The sequence below is a fragment of the Aythya ferina genome (assembly GCF_964211825.1).
Source record: "Aythya ferina genome assembly, chromosome: 8".
In the NCBI taxonomy this organism is placed as follows: Eukaryota; Metazoa; Chordata; class Aves; order Anseriformes; family Anatidae; genus Aythya; species Aythya ferina.
In genome coordinates, this window is record NC_140304.1 from 8,163,701 (window position 1) to 8,183,500 (window position 19,800).

Sequence of the window (19,800 nt, forward strand, 5' to 3'; positions counted from 1 at the left end):
TAAATTCTAGAAGTTTAAAATGTGTATTCATAGATTTAGTTTAAACGCAGACAAAAATAATTGAGTTACAGCAATACAGCTATTCTAATAAGCAGATAATTGTAGGATGGGACAGGTATTTCCTAATTGGGCTTCTCTGATGGAAAAAAATCACAACACACTTTTTTAGGTTGTTCTCAGTGATATAGCTAAGCCATAGCTAAAGAACAGTCAATATTCTGAGATAGGTCCAGCTCTGAACCATAAACCCAAAATCTTTAGTCTCAAAAAAATATCAAAGTCATGCTTAGGAGTTTACACAGTAACTGATTAAAAAAAAAAAAAAAAAAAAAAAAAAAAAGACAGCTCGTTAGAATATCTGACAGTTAACTAAAGCTAAGAATAAAATTTTGTTTTTTCTATCAGGTTTTGGGGCTTGTGCTTATGTTACTGTACAGGAAACTGCTTCATGTATATGAACCATATTACTTGAAACAGTGACCTGCTGTGTTGTACTTTCTCTTCGGTAGAAAAGATAAAGTTATAATGCTGGGGACCCTTTACGATACTCATAATATGAATTTTAAATATTGTTTTGTATTTTGCAACTGCCCTCATCTTTCCCTCCTACTCCCACTCTATTCCAACCCTTTCCAGGTGGTAAAGCAGTAGGAAGCAGAACAAAATATTTTCTATCAGATATATTTCAAGATTGCAAAATTACATTGTATTGTTTTAAAGCTCCCCCTCTCGCCCCCACAAAAAATACTGTTTTCAAATTTCTATTTACAAAATGCTAGTATCTACTCTGGGGAAAAAAAAAAAGATACCTGTGGCTGAAATGGCGGAGCAGTGGGCCCCTGCATGCCCTGTGACTGTTCATCCATTCTGTCAGGCAAAAGTGTCCCTTCTGTCCTGAAAAAGAGAAATGCAAACAGTCATTACGCTGTAATTCAGCCTGTATTTACAAACAAGGAGCACCTGCAGCGAAAGGGAAAAATCAATTTTTTCATTTGCATCCTTGAGTTTACTAGCATTTAACTGTTCCGGCCCTGCGCTGTTTTGGGAAGGATGCATTGTTATTTCCAGCTGTTTTGGGAAGGATGCATTGTTATTTCCAGCTGTTCTACAGGAGAACTAAATCACCATGAATGTATCTGAACCTCCTGGATGTGCTTTCAACACGTGGAAGACTTGAGCCACACGGCTCTACCCGATACAGCCGCATGGCTCTTCGAGGCACCGGGCGCTTGTAAAATAAACCCCGTACGTGCCTGCAGGCCAGCACCCCAGGCCTGCAGGCAGAAGGGATGCAGCAGAGGAGCTCCAACTGCTGCACACAGACTGACTGCACCACAGAAATTTATCTGTGAGTTTTAGGGGCGGAGCAGCAGGTGCAGCACCCGGTTTTGCTGGTGCCGGCGAGGAGCGCGGTGCCATCCCTGCTCAGGTGCAAACAGAGCTCCCCAGCAGCCCTGGCCGCAAACAAAGCAATCCAGGTTTACCTGAACAACCCTTTCAGCACACACACAAACACAAAGCCTCTGTCCCCGACTGTAACCTGGTGAAACCTGGCAAGGCCTGCAGAGGAACAAGTCACGTCGCCGACTGGGAAACTATGCCAGCGTTTCTGTATTTTACTTACTCATATATTTACTTCCTGCTCCAAAGCCTTCACGCTCTACAGACAGTTTGAAATAGCACACGCTCCTCCTGATAACTTAAATCTTCACCATTAGGAAAGTTCAACACAAAAGCATTCAAACTATCATAAAAGCATTCACCTGGTAAAATGTCCACACAGAATAAATCTCCGTAATTCCTTCAGACAATATTAAAAGTGTTGAAATAGCTCCAAAGAGAAAGCAGTAAACCTTAGACTTTTTTTTTTTATAAAGCCCGTTGCAAAATATTTAAGAGATGCTAACAAATAGCCTGTGTTCACAGTACCATCACCCTTACAGCATCACTGCCTTAACACTACTTTCCAATCAAATAATCACAGAGCAGCCATGTGGAGTTCTCAAAACTCAGCCCTAGCACTGAACAGCGCCGGGCTCCACGAAACAAACCCGCACCGATCCGCTCTCACTCCTCCATTCAAAGCAGACATCCCAAGCCCCTCTTGTACCATCAACCATTCCTAGCCCCAAACCCCTGCCACCCTCCAGAGCAAGCGAGGGGCTCGACAACTTTCCCTGCCTATCCTTGGCATCCCTCTGTAAAGCACAAATCCCGGGGCTTCTGCTGCTTTGTCTGTTAGCTGTAATTAATCCAAATATAATAGGACTCCAAAAAAGCTATTTCAGGAATGTCAACAGCAAATAAGGAAGTGATCAAACTGAGGCAAGAGGCAAAGAAAACCAGGCAGAAACTGCAAAGACTTCTGATAGTATTAGTGCAAAAGGTGAAAACAGCTGGCAGGTGCACGGCGTGCCAGGCTCACTGGCAACCTTCCAGCCAGCTGCAGGATGCCAATATCGACACCTGCTTGCAGGTTCGATAGCATCTCCTATACAGCCTCCCTGACAAAGGCAGGAAACCCTAACACAACTGCACTGAAAAAATAATTATATATATCAAACTGTTGTCACAAGACTGCACCTAAGCTCTCCAGCTGGATTCGGAGAGGTCTATATTGTTGTCACTGCTTCAGACAACTTCTGGAGGATCTCAAGGATTTTTTTCTGTTCATTTCTTACTGTTCTTTAAAGACCACGGAAATCTCAGCTGTGATGTTCAGACAACGCATGGTGATGCAGCTCAGGAACTATATAATGCACCCTTCTGGATGGTCAGAGGCACCAGCTGCAAGTGCTTGGTTATCTGATGTCTATTTTTTTTTCCCTTTTTGATTTGGTCAAACAGGAGTAAGAGGATAAGTCATACCATTATCGCTGCCAGCAGCTCACTTTTATAATGAAATAAAGAAAACTGAAAAGGAGACAAATACGCTCTATCTGCTCTACCATGTGAAACACAGAAGATTTATCAACTTGGGGGTTTGTTGTTGCTTTTGCAGACGAAAGGTAGAGACCTGTATTTTCTGTCCTTTTATGGAAGTTCTTTTATTATGTTTTTACTTGTTTTTATCTTTGAAGACTGCACGATAGATTCATATTTTAGAGTAATTTGGCATTTTGATCATACAAAATGCCAAGGATGCAAAATGAATCTTTTGTACTGTGTCAACATAAGCAAGAATTAGATTCTGCTGCTTGAAGACTGTTTGCACAGTGAGGCACGCCTTTAGCCTTGATAATAAATTCCAGAGGTCAAAATAAGTGGCGTAATACTTATCCTAGGAAGAGTGATAATTGTTGTCTGAATTTAAATTTAAAAGCATTTTTCACAATCTAATGTATGGGTAAAAAGGCACTAAGAATACTGCCCAAGAGTCATCACTTGGTTAATATTGTTAAATTGCACTTGTTAAATACAAGTTGCATTTCAATCTAACGTGTAACACTGCATCTAGATGTAACTTGTCTTTCTCCTCTTGAAACAGCTCATACAATGACCTCCTTCTGCAAATCCACCACTATTAAATACCTTGGTTCATGGAAAACCGACAAGAGGAAGCAAGAGGTGAAACTACAGCAGCACCCGAAGTGCCAACTATGACTAATACTTCTGAATAATGAAAACCAAGCTGCATGCAACAGCAAGGACTGGTTACAGGAACACAAGCACATACGCTGAGTCTTATACCTCAGTTATGGTTGCTAATTCTTCTTCTTGCTTATAATTCAGTTGTGGTCGCACGTATAAGATTTTTGGTTAATAACTAATGCTTTAAACACTTGTCCTTTTAGTTGATCAAAACAGTGGGCCACCTGCAAATTAGGGATGCAGGATAAAGTACCAGGGTACACAAGCAAGATGACCTGTTTTTCATTTGAAATTGCAATTGCAGAGCCACTTCCTTAATTGACACTATTTACTCCATGCATTGACTCTACAAAACAAGAAAAGGCAGCTAAATCCTCAGCAGTGAATTAGATTATGCAAAAACACAAAGTAGCCCAAACTGCAATTGCTCATTTGGATACCCCGACAGGAAGGTCAAGTCCCATAGTCAGCGCTTCCGATTTTTAAACAAAAGTCTAGAAATGCAGAGACACCCACCTGAGATGCATGTACACCCAGCGTGTGGGACACGGAGCACTGCTGAATGGCATGCAGCATTACGAAGAGACTCACAGCCATGACAGGGAAACCTGACTGAGACTGGAATGAACGAGTACTGGCTGGGAAACAACGCAGGTAAGACAAAGAAAGAGACCAAGACAGAAATTTGAGTTTAAAAAATACCCTGGAGTTCCTGGGAAATTAAACAAAGAACTGCAGGAAGATAATAACTGTAGTAGCAGGAAGGCACAAATATGCTCTACCCTTCCACTTCAGCAGCCAGAAACAAACCAGATGTAAGGTACTTACATCCTGCTGTATACCAAAACCCTGCCTTCGCCTGGCTTTCCTCAGGCCCATTAACAAGGAGGTGAGACTATCACTGACCCTGCCGGTGAAATCAAAGCAGACGACCCACTCCTGACAGTGACGAGCTATTTCACCAGAATACATTTTGAAATACCTTTTTTTTGCAGATGTTTTTTTCATAGCTTGAAGTTCCTAAACCATCTACTTCGGAGCATATTTCACAGGATTCAGGCAATGATGTTTTTGTTTTAACAGACAGCAATTCTACAGCAACACAGGAATACAACACTTTTCTGCAGAAAGCATCATTAATAGCCTCAACAGTAGCTAGGGTTCCTCTAGCTACATGCTATATAATATTATTGGTTAATTTGGGACCTTAACTGGAGACATTCGGTAATCAAAGAAGAAACAACAGCTAAACTTCACAACAACAACAAGTATATACTTAAGGCTAACTGAATGCTGCTGTTCTGCTGACAATCTTAGCTTTTTTTCCTGCAGAACATGAATTGAACTATTCCACACAACAGCTAACACAGAGGAACATGAATGTGCTCTGAGAACATGCTGATCAGGCACCGGGCACTGCTTTACTGCCTTTTCAAAGAGGACGGAATGTCCTATGTTTACTTCTGGATTACACTGTCAATAAAGGCAGGTATTTTTAGTTTCTATTATAACTATTATATTATTTTATTTAGGCTGGAGCCAAGGCCCTCCATAAACAATCCTCCATTTAACACCCTTTATATTACTTTGTTTTTGGTGTCAATCTTTAGCATTTAACGAGCATTTTAAATGACGAATCGTAGATTCCTAAATTAGTCACCCGGGTTAGGACTAAAAACCTGTGCTCTGGAAACAATGGCTTACATTTCCAAGGCCCTCCCGAGCACCCAGACCAGGAAGTAACTCCCAGTCACCCAGCCACCGCCCCGCTGGTGACCACAAAAGCTTCTCTGGGGGAGCCCAGCTCTGACGGCGTGATGCTGGTTCTGCCCTGACTTCACAGCACCTCTCTGCTCCCCGACCCAAGGCACACACCTTTTGGCAGGAGACAAACCTCGGACCCTTTTTTTCCTCTGCTACCACAAGAGTAAGAGCTTGGCCCTTAAGCCTGATGCCTGCAGGTTAAGCAGCAGGCATCCCGCTGATTTATAAAAGACTTACTGCCTTCCCAGCCGTGCTTCTTCTCTTCCAAGACGTTTGGAGGCAGCCAGCTTGCTGCCCAAGCCTGGCCCACACTTCTTCAGGTCAGCAGCACTCACCTTCCCTCAGCAGCCACTTCACGCTGACAGCAAGCGTGCAGGCTGCAGCTGAGGGGACAAGTTTTCAGGAGGAGTATCAGCAGCCCTCTGTCTTAAAATGTGCTGGGGGAAGATTCTGCATGAAGCAGGAGAACGTCAGCAGCCGTGAACCCAGGGCTGCGACCTCGTCACGCACATCACGGTAAGTCACAGCACAGCTTCAAAGAACTGGGCAGTCTGAAGTCACGTCCAGTATTGCAAACTAACCAGCAAACTAGATCTACTATACTTACTCAGTATTAAAAATATATTTTTCCCTTATGCTCTGACACTGAACAAGTCAAACATATGTTTTGATGTCATACCAGAAATGCTGTCCTTGTAAAGTGAAAGTCCCTTCAGTTTCATACATGGTATTTTTAGTGGATAACCAAATCCTTGGAGAACAGCAACCTGCACGCAGGACCTCAGAAGTTGCTCTTAGATTTTCAACATATCCAAAGCCTTCATACACTTGTACTTGAGTACCTCCAAAAGACACAATTAAGAAAACACCCCCAGCAGTATGCCTAAAACTACTCTCTTACAGCAAACCGTGCTGTTGTTTTTTCTCCTCTTTTCTCCCCAAATGTGACTGGAAAGATGAAACTCAACTCATCTGTGCTAAAATACATTTCAAGAAGTTATTCATCTGCCTCTATACCACTGGGATTCAAAGACTCATAATTAATATGGTGTATTGCACATGAATGGCAAGGGACTCCAACTGGAAAACAAGTTTTCCAAAGACATACACAGCGTCTTTTCAGTAAATTATTCCTGAGCAAAGTAGATAACTAAAATGATATCTGATTAGAAATTCACAAATTACAACACCATCTAGTCACAGAGTTACACGCTCTGCTTAAAAAACAACATTAGAAAGTATCAGATATGCCAAAACACTTTAAACATTAAAAAAAAATTTTAATGTTTAAAACCCATCCAGATTCACATGCGATACAACAGCCCCTCTCTGAAACAAAGCCCAGGGCTTCCCTGGGAACAAAAAGCACTTTCGGTATTAATTTCAGCACCAGAAGAACCAGGTGCAGTAGCATTAAGAGGCAGTGCCTCGGCTTTACTCCCACCATGGGACCCCGAAGAACCAGAGGACAGCAAGACGCACGTAGTCTATGGAGCTCCTCACACCAGGCTCCTCCATTCCCACTGGGCAGCCAGTCCCACATCCGAGGACTCTGCAATCTCTCTTCAAAGGCCAAAATATTCCAGATGAGTACCTGGAAACCCACGTTACAGACAATACTTGAAATAAACCAAGTAGGCTTCTAGACTAAGTCACACCTAGGCAGCTTCAGCAAACAGTAAGTTTTCCAACCTGTAACACTGACCCCCACGTATACACACAGTTAACCCTAATTCTCCCCAGGATCTTTTTCACACGTTCATAGAATGGCTCAGGTTAGAAGGGACCTTAAAGGTCATCTAGTTCCAGCCCCAAATCATCTTCTATACAAAAGCAAGTGTAATAGTTTACAACAAACAATTCGACCACCACCCACCTGCCCTTTCCTTTGTCCTGGCCCAGCCCACGCTGCTGGTTTCTCAAATACACTGAGCTTTTTATTGGTCCGCTGTTATGATAAAAACACAATCCGCAGTGTACTCACTAAAACATTACTTATTTAATTTAAAGTCTATTGCAATGGGGCTGATTGTTTAAACTTCTCATTCACTTGATGAACAAATATTTGATGTATGCCAAATAATTAACACACTACTTCATTTTTTCTCACTCCCTAAACATTGGAGTTTGATATCTGCATTAATAAAGCAAAATGCATTTAAGTTCATACTCACTCGATCTCTGCCAAGAAAATCAAGACCTTAATTGGCAAAGGATAAAGCAAACTCAAGACTGAAAGGCCAAGTTAATGATTAGCACGGTAAAATTTGTAAATTACCCCAATTAGTGTATATTATATACACACTGTGTGTGTATATAACGTATGCATATATATATGTAAAACAGTATATAAATATGCACACACCTACACTTCTACATATATATTTATAAATCATGCGTATATATATAAATGTTTGTATATGCAGAATGATTATTATTTGCTAACTGGTAAAAAAAATAAGTATTTGCTTCACATTTAAAAAAAAATCTAAAATATGAAGCAAATACATATTTGCTTGTGAAGTTGTCTCCAGAAGCACCCATACTGGAGAAAAAAAAAACGTATTTGCAACTTCTAAGTGGTAAAAATGATTGAATATCTACATATATGCAGAAGTAGGATTAGCCTTAATTTAGGTGCTTCCAAAAATGTTTAATATTTTACCACGCTACCAGATGAATACTCCCTGTAGGACGGCAGTTCTGTAGGGACAACCTTGAAGGTGGACAAGACAAATTCTCAGCACTTGTTGATCAAAAAGTAGCTATTATCTATCTACATGGCAATTACTAATCCTGTCGTGTTCGTGTTTTTAAAAACAGCTTCTGTCCACGTTCCCTACTCCTGGGCTGTCTGTCTACTCGAAGCTCTACAGAAAAGACCAAAAAGGCTGAAAAGGCACAGATAATTAAGCTGGGTTAAGTGTTGCTTTCAACAAGAGCAGAAGTAACCATAAACAAACAGAATTACTTACAAAAAGAAATAAAGAAATACACTTACAGTTCATTTTATCATCCATCCAGATTTATCAGGCACGCTTTTTATTCCGACCCTGAAAACACAGGTGCCAGCCACTGTCATTTCCCAACTACTAAGGGCCCATTTACTGTCAACACTGTCTAAATAGAAAATGAAAGTCCACAATTCACAGATCTATTTCTCTTCCTCTTCATTCATTCGCACAATTTCAGGAGTATTGTTTTGGTTACATCTCCATTTCATTTGTCACTCAAGTAGATAGCTTATCTTTCCAGATGCTCCCAAAGGGTTGTACATGCACTGACTTGCTTTTTTCAGCCCTTTGTTAGCTATCTCATGCAAACTGGAGAAGAAAAGGCGTGAAACCATTTGGGCATCAGGATCCTTCTCCATTTTCCTTTAGCTTCTATTCACCTGGAAATAAATTTGATAGCCATTTCTCCATCCCGTGTACCAAATTACAAAGGCTATACTTCACTCCCTGCTAAACTTTTCCCTGTGATATGATCACGATTCACGTATCGCATCTACACACTGTACTGAACTAAAAACTGAACGTCTCCCTTCTGGCAATGGTGCACTATTACATGAGCTTGCCACTTACTGTTTTACTTCATCCTTAGGCAGGGGTGATAAAAAGTATTTAAATTCAAAACAGCTATGACAGAAAGGCAAGAGGCAACATAGTGTAGAGACTATTCCAGGCAAAGCCAAGTTTTGTCACCAAAACCCTGTACAGGTAAGTACGAAGAGGAGATAAAATAAATGACCACATTAACAATCAAAATAATAATAATAATAATAAAGTAGTTAAGATGTTCAGAAAAAAGGAAGCCAAGATGTGATTTGGAAACACTTACAACCCCAAATCCACCCCACTCCGACAGGTGGTCAGGGTGAAGAGGAACCCTTTCCATAGCAAAGGGATGGTTTTAAACGTGTATGTGAAAATACATTATCCATAAAGAGATGCTGAAGTAAAAGTGCAACCAACTGAGTTTCACATCGGAGTTTAAAAAGACACAGGACAAAGAAGAGGCTGGAACCATTGTCAGACAAACCATTGCTGCTAGGCACAGGCGAAAGCCATCCCATTCAGGTGTCTGGCTGAACACGACTGCACCCAGCCACAGCTGGTAATGCCTGCACCATTACAAGTGAAGAGGAACAGGTATTTAACAATAAATTCCATAAAATTCTTACAAGGAGTGTCTAAGTATCTTCGAAACCAATACAAGATAACACCTTGTGGTATCATGCTCCAGTATCATTTGCCATTTGCAGGCCGGAGAAAGAACCTGCTCTTACCTGTAGCATAGAACTTAAAACCTGAGCTACCCCCGAGATGATGAAATGAACAAAGCATTAAATAGAATCGGAGAACTATGGGACACATTCAACTATTTTTTTCTCATCTCCTCGCTAGCATTACCTTTGAATCCTGCAACTATGCATGACTGTGGTGAGTGCTGCAGGATCCTCTGGCCCAGAAGCAAGGCAGGCAGCAGCCAGCACACTCGCTTCAGAAGGAAGCCAACACTCAAGTTCACAGCTGTTTCTGTGCTTTACACTAAACCACCACTGGCTAAAACCTGCCAGATCCATTTCTCATTTTGGAGTATCCTCAATGACTAATTGTACGTGTGCAGGGTGTGCAGGCTGCTCACTGCTCCCGCTCTTAAGTCCTAATTATCTCCACGAGCTTCAGAAGCAGCCCACGCACCTAGCTCACAGTTCTGAATCTCACTCAGGGCAAGTGCTGGAAATTTACTGCTGCAAAGACAACTCCTTTTTTGGATCTGCTCTCAGATGAGGAAGAAAAGGGTACAGAAGAAGGGCCTCTGCAGGACAGAATGCTATGCATTTTCCCACTGCAAGTTTCTACTTATTTTAGAATGAACTTTAAGTTCACCTGTGATATTTTTGCCTTCTAGTTTTCAAGGAATCAATAGCTTCGCAAGCCTTGCATACGGACAGCAGAACGTTAAAATGAACTGAAAGAGACTGGCTCTTCAATGCTTTGCAACACCTACCTCAGATTTCCCCAAAGACTTCAGCAAGTACCTAATCTACAAACTGCACATGTACTCTGACGACACTGTAAAGCAATTAATCTGGTCCAACACAAACCTCGCTACTAAATGTAACTGTAATAACTTTGTTATAAATCGGCCCTAGCAGACTAAAGCAAAGAGACTCGAATGCAAGCTCCCAAATGCCAGATGAAGTAAACAGTCTATTTAAATTGTCACCTATAATCAATAATGAGAAGTCACTAGTACCACAAGATTAAACTACGTACAGCAAGAATCTAACCTGTACATTTATACCATTTTCTTACAAATTCCTCTGTTCGGGATCTTGTTTCAAATTTCCTAACAAAGCCCCTTACATAAGCACGTGTGCTCTGCTGGCCCAGTAGGGAATAACTGCCCTTGAAATACACGGAGTATTTTTTAGCTGCAGAAATGACTGAATCCCGGTTACGTCCCACATTCCAGAGACAGACACACAGGATTATCTTCACTGGAGAAGCAACTCATTTTAACAGGATTACTTCTCTTCATTTTTTGTTTTTGGTTGGTTGCTTTTTTAAACTAACCAGACAAAAAGAATCCCTTTAACACTGTATTAAAAAGGCGCCAGGTAGCGATGTTGTACTGTATCCTGCAGGGCTAAGTTACTTCCCATGTGGTCAGCAGGGTTCAAATCATGACAAACACAGCAAAGGAGTGCTCTACAGGCTGTTCTTATCACCGCTTCGGAATTTTGGGCAGTTATTTTCATCTCTGTGGCACAGCACATGCAACGTAGCTAAACTGAAGAAATTTTCTGGAAATTAATCAGCCAGTAAACTCCTACGGTCAGGCACAGTATCGACCTGCATAAGATGATCTCCCCCTCCCGCTTGCTCCCAAGCACTACTACCTGGGGATCAGGAAGGATTCCTGGATAAGCCCCACGCAATCAGGAGATTCCCTGGGAGGTACAGGAGAGGTTACTGCAGCTTGACTTTTCCCAGGAGACCTTCCAAGGTAACACGAACTCATCAGCTCAGCACAGATGTCTGGAGAAACGCCAATCTTTAGACGGCAACGAGGCACCGATGGTGACACAACCGAGCGCAGCACTCATGTGAACACAGGATATTGGCCTAAGCTTATGAAATACACATTTTTCGCATGCATGGGCAAATTGCCTCACCAAACTATCTCAGTGGACAAATATACTGGGCTGCCTGCGTTCAACTTAACTCTTGCACATAAAAAAAAGATAAGTATGTGCGGGCTCCTTGCTCTGCCTTACAGTTCAGACGGTACCACAGCTCACAGTAAGGCCCGCAAATGACTTCTTGCCCTTTGTTTCTGAGTGTCTTTTTATGAGAAACTGGCATGAAAAACACATCCATCCAGAAGTTTTTGGATGAAATACTCTGAAAGAGTACATCTTCACCTTCTTTGGGAAAAAAAAATTAAAAAAAATCTAAGGTGGGGATGAGATTCAACTTGTCTAATTCCTCTAGACCCTGGAATAAGTCAATCAAAAAGAGGATTTTCAGTTCAATAAAATTTCAGTTGAATAAAACTCCTTGCGCCCCCAACTTTTTTATTATATTTTTTTTTACTTCAATGAGTGATTGGTACGTTGAACAGCATGTTTTAGGAGAGAGGCAATATCTCTACTCTTCCACTGACAGCCTCCACTTGTGCTTTGCGAAGTCAGCTACCCCAACACCCCATCTCCCTAAATAAAACATCTTTAAGGCTCGGCCGTGCCCTGCCCGCAGTTTTATGGCCCAGACGGGTGCCAGCAGCGAGGCAGCGATGCCGCCCCCTACACGCAGGCACCGCTGTGGCCATGACGGGGCTCCGGGGCCCCCTGAGGCGCGGCTCCCCGCGGGCCGGGCCCGCCTCGCCCCCCTCACCCCGCAGCAGGCCGCGGTCCCGTCCGGCGGGCGGAGCGACAGCCCCGACGCCCAATGGCGTTGCGCGACGGGACCGCGGCGACCAATAGGAGGCGACGGGGGGCGGGACCACGGCGGAGCGGGGCAGCGGGGAGCGCCTCCCGGCGGGCGGGCGCGGCCCCGGCTCCCGACCCCCGACCGCAGCCCCCAGCCCCCGGCCCGGCCCCGGTTCCCCGGGGGAGCGCCGCCGGTGCCGGTGCCGCCGCCTCCTCCTCGTCCTCCTGCTGCTGCTTTGCGGCGCCCCCTCGCCTCCCGGCCCCCCCCGGCGTTACCTGCAGCCGAGCGGCTCCGCGCCGTGCCGGCCGCCTAGCGGGGCTCCCCGCCGGCCCCTCGGGCAGCCCCGCGCTGCTCGCCGCCCCCCGCCGCTCCTGCCGGGCCCCGCCACATCCCGGCAGCCCCGGGGCCGGGGGAGGGAGGCGGGGAGGCAGGCGGGGAGCCGGGGCGGGGCGGGGCGGCCGCCGGGCTCCTCCTCGCACCGCCGGGAGCCGGGGCCTGGGGGCTGCGGCCGCGGCCTGGCGGGGGGGGGGGTTGCCGGGGATGGCGTTGATTTTGGAACCACTGGAGATGGGCTTGAGCCGAGGCTGCTGCGGGAGGCAGGAGGGAGCAGGCCCGAGTGCCCGGGGAAGGCCCGTCCGTGCCGAGGGCGCTCTGCTGCTCAGGCAGCGCCTCAGCGCCCAGCAACCCGCAGCACCGGGAAGCAACGGGCAGAGAGAGCGCCCTGCGCAGCTACAGGCACTGTGGAAAAGGCTTTTCATGGATAAACGATCATGGGAATGATGTTTGGTGTGCAGATGACCGCAACATACTGAGTATTATTACGTGGTTTTTTGTTTGTTTTCAAATAAAGGCAATTACTATTATAATATCCAGTTATTGCTATTTTCTAGATCCTCACACTTAGAGAATGAGCAATCGCCGAGTGAATCCTACACGGCATTTGAAGCTTTCTCCACATTGTACATTCAAGAGAATAATCCAGAGCTTACTTTTTTTTTTTTTTTTTTTTTTTTTTTTTCAGTAGGTTTCTCATTCTCTTCCTTTGTTTAATCTTAGTGTACAGGTTTGATTTGTCGGGTTGCTCTTTTTTTTTTTTTTTTTTCCATTTGGTTTGGTTTATTTTTGCATGAAGTCCTATTTTTATACTCACTGCACTTACTTTCATTTTCCCCTTGGTTTTCTCCATTTATTATTTCTCTGTAGCTACCATCGCTACGTTCCCATAATATTTTGACCTCTCTTCAGCTGCCTGAATCCAACTGCTGCGTCAGCCTGCCATTACCAATTGCTGCAGCATCTCCTCTTTCCTCTCGTCCAACCTTACTCCCATTAAAGGATGGCTGCTCCCATTTTCTTTTTGGTGCTTGAGAACCAGAAAGCCTAAAACTGAAGACACTGCTTCAGTTAACTGGCCCGTCATCATGTCCCTCATAAAGAGCCCTTAATATAAACAGCTTTAATAAAATGCTGTGCACCCACTAATTTAGAATTTGCCGAGTGACGATACTCTGCAGTACCCTGACAACACTCGAGAATCTGCCACATACAATGGACGATTGTCTTCAGAGCTGTGCCGTACAAAGCTTTACTTGCAGAAGGATATTTTTCTTTGCTTTTCAATGCACATTTCACTTTAATAAACTCATCTGGCATTCCCTGTAATGGAGCCTTTACATCAGACAGAATCAGAAAGGCAGAAAAGGCTCCCGAAGATTGACTAGCCTTAGGGGTTGTTAAGGAGCAGGCTTATCTCCGGCAAGTGCTTCTCTTGGAGGCCGGAGGGACGCTGACTAACCAGCTAGCAAAGGTTCAGAGGAAACAGATGAAGACGTGCTGGAATTAGGGATTTGGGAGGAAGAACATGGCTCTGTCCCTAAGTCCTACCGACTTCTGAAGGTGTTGCCAGCAAATGCTCTACACCTGGTATCAAACAGGCCAGAGGCAGAAGAAAGGAGGACAGCTGTCTGATGCCCCATACCTGGTCTTGCTGACAAGTTTGGTCCCTGGAGGCAGAGGGGTCTTGCAGGACTTGCTGACACCCCCAGTTTAACCACTGCTCGCACCACCTCACTGCACCCCATTTTGAAGCATCCTTTGGTTTTATCTCTAGGATCTGATAAATGCACTGGCTCTGAGTGCAGAGGGAAGGATGGTGAGGTACAGGGAGTATGCAGAGATGGCAGAGAGAGACCCACTTTTTCCTCTGAATTACCAAACAATCCTAAATGGTCAACTAAAACTTCCTCAAGTAATAGACTAGATGGGAGTTCTCCAATCTATATGGGGGAGATAGTGCTGTCCCCACTAATTCTAATTCGGGAGTTCATTCTGATAATCCTTAACCGTCTGCAAGTAGTTGAGCCCAACCGTAGTAACAGTGTAGCGATACACAGACATGCATAATTTACTGCTACCTTTCGCAAAACAAATACACAACGATGTGGAACAGGTGGTAACTACAGATCCGCATTTACAGATGTTTCCTAAATGCCACTGGCAGACCTCGCTGTTTGCCAGCTGCTGCTGCACTTCACCAGGCTTGCCCTTATCAACCCACTGAATACCAGTCTCAAGATCTTGAGGTCTCTTCCAACCTAGAAATTCTGTGATTCTGTGATTCAATTTCAGAAGGCTCCGTGAATCTTTTTCTGATCGTTGAGCTCTATGGATACGTATAACTTATAAATGCGGTCTGGGTTCAAGGATATCTAAAATATTGAATGATGACAAAGATACTGTCTGGAGTGGCAGTGTTACAGGTGGATTAGCACTGAACTAGAAACCTGTGGTCTCTGCCAGGACTAAGCTACTGGCGTTAAAAGCAGCTAGGAACAGTTGGGCAACAACATATAAGTCAAGCAAGAACTCAGACGTTTAAAGCTATTCCCCAGATGATTCCTAATGTGCTTCCTGCTACCCTTATTATCCAGGCCTCTGTATGTCTAGCTTCTTGAGGTGCTCATTAACAGAATAAACTTAAAACTCAGGAAAAAAAAAATATAGATTTCAAAACTTTAAAAATTTCAGGCAACAGAGCTCACTAGGACAGCAGAGCATGGGAATAGATGTCTTTGGGGTCACAGAGGTAAGAGCGTAACATATCAGCTCACTGGTTAACAATTCTTTAGGCTCTTCAAATCAATAAACTACAGGAAATTAATCAAAAGGAGCAACTGTTCTGCTGTAAAACCTTGAAGCCTGAATTTTCAGGCTTCGTTTCCCTCTACCCTGGTTCTTTGTTACAAACAGTAAAAAAGCGAGCACATCTGCCTGTGGCATGGCAGGGGAAATTAGAAAGGCTGTGACAGCAGGAGAGAAGAGAGGGATCACTTCTATCTGGACTGGATAAATATTATGATAGGATATTATGCAGAACTTAAACTTCAAGACAACATAAATCATGAAATGGAGCAATTCATCAGAAGAGCTCGGAGAACTGCTTTGGACCAAGCAGGGCACCAGGCCTTCTTCAGAAATTCTGTATCAAAGAAGCATTTTAGAGTTTTGATCACAATATATTCAAATTCAACACCCTTGTAGAAGTGAAAAAGACAAATCTAACGTTGCAACAGTGAACTTTGAAAAGAGGACTACACGACATCAAGGATGTTTATCGAAAGCATAGTAAGAGGAAGAGTCCAAGGGAAAATGACCTGCATTAGGATCTCTGAGCAAGTATACTTCATCTATCAAAGGAGCAACTCCTGAAGACTAGCAGAGCTCTACATGAGAGTAAAGCATAGTACTAAAAGCAAAAAGGCACTCTTAAAAATATTGTGTTCAGATGAAGAAAACAGAAAACAGTAAAACCTCTGGCAAGCTAAATGTAGAACTGTAAAAGGCAGGCCAAAAGCAACTTGAGGAAAATGTTGGTAATGGTATAAAACGTTGTTGTAAAACTTCTTCCAAAAACATCAGAAGCAGGAAGCCTGCTCTTGTAGCTTTGCAGGGCCAAACAATGAGTGTGATTTAAAGAAAGAAGGATTTAGCAAAGATAAAGCTAGAAAAACTATTTGATTGCTTAGGTAGCTATTCCTACAGGGCATTCCTACACAAACCTACCAGAGTTTTTGGAAAGTTGTGTGGAAAGGGTGAGCTTGGATGATATAAGATCCTGTATTTCAGAAAGTCTTTTTTACAAAATCTTCACTAAAGCTTCTTAAAGAAAGTAAGCTGTCATGCAGTAAGACAAAAGGCCCTATACTTAGCTAGTAACAGATTTCAGGTAGGACAAAGACTCGAAATAACTAATCCATATCCACAACGGAGGAAGATTTCTACCAGAATCTCACAGCAATCGGTGCTGTGTCCATGGCTGTTTTGCATGCTCTTTATAAAAACTAGATAAAACAGATAAGATGACCAAGTTTGCCAGTAATACCAAATTATCCAGGATAATTAAAAACAAACAAAAAATATCACTAGAGTTAGAAAACGTCGAGGAGGAATGAAAAGGAAAATTCATGCTAAGCAAAAATTTGTATGGGAGGAAAAATGCTGGAAAGCTTCAGCTTAAATGTAAGATGAGTAAATGAGATGATTGAAGGGAGAAAGTAGATACATTGAAGTCATAGAAAAGGTAATTCTTACTATCGTTTTATTGATTAGTATTGATAAAAGAATAATTCAGAGTAAAAGCATAAAATAAAGATAGCAGACAGAAGTTACAAATTAAACGCATGACAGCACTTGTCTATTGGTGACATATTGTGCAGGTCAAACAGAGGAGTGGCTTAAAAAACAATTTCAGAGGAAAGACCATAAGTAATCATTTAAACCATACATGAAAAACTGACTGCCAGCTCAGGACATCCTTATGCTCCAGACTGCCAGAAGCCGTGAGGCTATCCTCAGAGACAGCCTTCACCCCATCCATTCTCTTCTTACATGCGTTTGCCAGACATCTGCTACTGCCCGCTGCCAGAGAGCAGCAGGGACCACGACAACCAGTCCTGCCCCTTTACTGCCTGGCGGAGCTGAGCAGCCTGGCAGGCTTTTTAGGAAAGATGGAGACTGGATATGAAGGTGCTTTGTCTGCCTCGTCTTCCACAGGATGACAAAGTATCTCTCTCTCTGATTATTCACCTGGCTGATGGTAAGCAGGAAGGGGCTAGAAATGCAGGTAAATGCAGGTATTCAAGAGGAGTTTGGACACAATTTCTACTGTTTGCTTCACATCTTCTTAGAGCTTAGACAGCAAACACTGAAGATTGGAACTGCTTTGTACTTTCTTTCCAAAGGTGATTTTGCTCGCCATTTTGTGGCGATGAACTGTGATCTAATGAAAATGGAGATACTCTTTTTCATATCCATATTACAATTTTTAAAGATTAGGGTGGGTGAATGTGCAATTATACATCTAAAACCAGAAGGCTGATAACTGAGTTTTAAGGGACATCAGAGAGCCCTGAACACTCCACAATTTTGCTGTGCAAAAAGCTGTGACTATGTAGACGTGTGAGAAACACTGAGCTTAAGGAATCTAAAACCATGACAAGATTGCGCTAAGAAATAGGCAGTACAATGTAGTCAGCAAACAAATAACAGGATGTGTCTGTTTTACACAAAAAAAAGAAATCAGAATAGTGTTTGTTCTGAATTCTAAATGCAGTAACTTGAAAGATTTTACTCCTCCTTTTATTTAGGGTCCCAAAAAGATATCAATACAATGCACTGTTTCTTATTCCTCCGCATATGCGAGAAAAATCACAGAAGTGTTTAACAAAAAGCAGCGTTAAAGTTTCTGGAAGCCATGGGCACTTTTGGTTTCTTTTCACTGTCTTGCCAGATGTTTTCTCCCTCAAGTTCACGTCCTGCATTCCCACTCCAACCACATTTCCCAATCCTAGCATTCCCCATGTTCCTTGAGGGCAGCACAACTGCCCCTCAGGTTAGAAACTTCCATGACAGGCTGCTGAGCCAGAAATTTCCAATTCCTTGTAAAGCAATTTGTACCACACTCAAGTTGCACACTTTGGCAATGACTCCGTTGCAGAACCTAGCAATCGATGTACATGTCTGTATTGCTCACCTCAGCTGTTCCTACATAACAAATACCTATCATACACCCTGCTGCATCAAGCTACTGTTCTCCAGGCTTTTTTTTTTTTTTTTTTTTTTCTCTCTAGCATATCGTCTGTCTATCTAAAGGTCCAGTCAGGACCTCAGGAATTCTGTGACAATGAGTCTCTAATCAGTGACTGGGAAGTATTCCCCTTATATATTTCTAAGTGTTCACCTTGTAAATTAATTGATTGCCCTGCTCTAAATGCCAGAGCCTGACTACTACTTTTCTGCAACAGCAGAGATTATCTCGCTGGTGTCTGGCAATGACCCTTCATGCACGAGGTTCTTTCACAGAAAACCAGAAACTCGTATTAAAGAAAGTCTTCCAGAAATGGGAAAGCCTTTCAACTTCCAAATAATTGTTATGTCTGTTTGTCCAAGGCAGTAGTGTTTACGATACAACACAGGTTTAGAAACTGCCTTAAAGTCTATAAACATGTACTTGCCAATAAAAACTATAAAGTATATATATGGTGTCACTGAGGTCCAGATCCTTAGCTAGTGTAAGCCAGCATAGCTGCTGGGACTTCAGTGCAGTCATACTGATTCACACAGCTGAAGACCTGGGCCTTGGCTGTTGGATCTCGGATTTTCTTTTAAAAAAAAAATAACAAAAATCAGTCAAATTTGTCTTTTCCTTTAGTAAGTCATAGCTGCCACAAAAAGTGTTCTCCTTGAGTTGTTATTACAGAATTGCAGTGAATTATTAAAGCACACCCAGATCTGTTACACTTTGAGTCAAAATAAATGCCCATGTTTATGGATCCATGTGCAGAATCCCATTGGCTTCATTGGTGCCTAGGAAATGAAGACATGGTGTCTAGAAAATATACCAAAATCTAAACCTTAACTTTCATTTCCCCCTCTCACCTGACTGCATGCTTGGGTAGATCCAACATCCTCACTGCTGTACTCTGCAGTGCTGAAGCCCTGAGGGATCAATGGAAGCAATTTATTATGTTTGCATAGTAACACAGGTAACATTGAGAATGAGGTTTGTAAAACATACAGGACTTTCCAGTGGGAAACGACTGACAGAATAAAAGCATTTCCCGGCCATTTAACACGCAAGTATTTCAGGAAGCCACTGACCTCAGGGAAGTTTTGCTGTTGCCCTCAGGGAAGGCAGAATGTCATCTCAAGTGTCCATCCGTAAAGCTTGTACGATCCGACTGATGGTTGGTTGGTTGGTTTTTAATTTCATCAGATATAACCTGCATGAGACTGGCGTCTTGCACCAGAAACTCTTCCCTAACTGCTATTTATAATGAATATATATATAAAAACCAGGATGGGTTATAAAGGTGCATATTCAAACTTGCTGTGTTACCCACTGTATCACACCGAGTGACAAAACTGGACAGCTATTCAAAATGCACACTTCACATCTTTTTTCTGATTGGAATTCAACAAAATGTACACCTTTGCAGAAAGGCAG

The 19,800-nt window shown here is 43.0% G+C and overlaps 1 protein-coding gene and 1 long non-coding RNA gene across 3 annotated transcripts in view; both read right to left on the reverse strand.

The window, feature by feature from the left end:
- Positions 1 to 12,733, reverse strand: part of NEK7 (NIMA related kinase 7) — a 66,508-nt gene extending 53,775 nt beyond the window's left edge. Inside the window, exons 1-2 of one of the 2 annotated variants that reach the window (XM_084527446.1) lie at positions 12,572 to 12,733; positions 810 to 894 (exon numbers count right to left, since the gene is read on the reverse strand). In XM_084527446.1, coding sequence (XP_084383572.1) covers positions 810 to 866 — 57 coding nt within the window. In that variant the 5' untranslated portion in view covers positions 867 to 894; positions 12,572 to 12,733. Of the gene's footprint in view, positions 1 to 809; positions 895 to 11,263; positions 11,355 to 12,571 lie in introns of those variants that run through there. The other variant, XM_084527445.1, reaches the window with a different exon arrangement.
- A 4,578-nt stretch (positions 12,734 to 17,311) lies between these two features.
- LOC311440288 overlaps positions 17,312 to 19,800 on the reverse strand; it is a 32,687-nt gene continuing 30,198 nt past the window's right edge. Inside the window, exons 4-5 of the long non-coding RNA XR_014695316.1 lie at positions 19,233 to 19,292; positions 17,312 to 17,574 (exon numbers count right to left, since the gene is read on the reverse strand). This is a non-coding gene — a long non-coding RNA (uncharacterized lncRNA). The remainder of the gene's footprint in view (positions 17,575 to 19,232; positions 19,293 to 19,800) is intronic.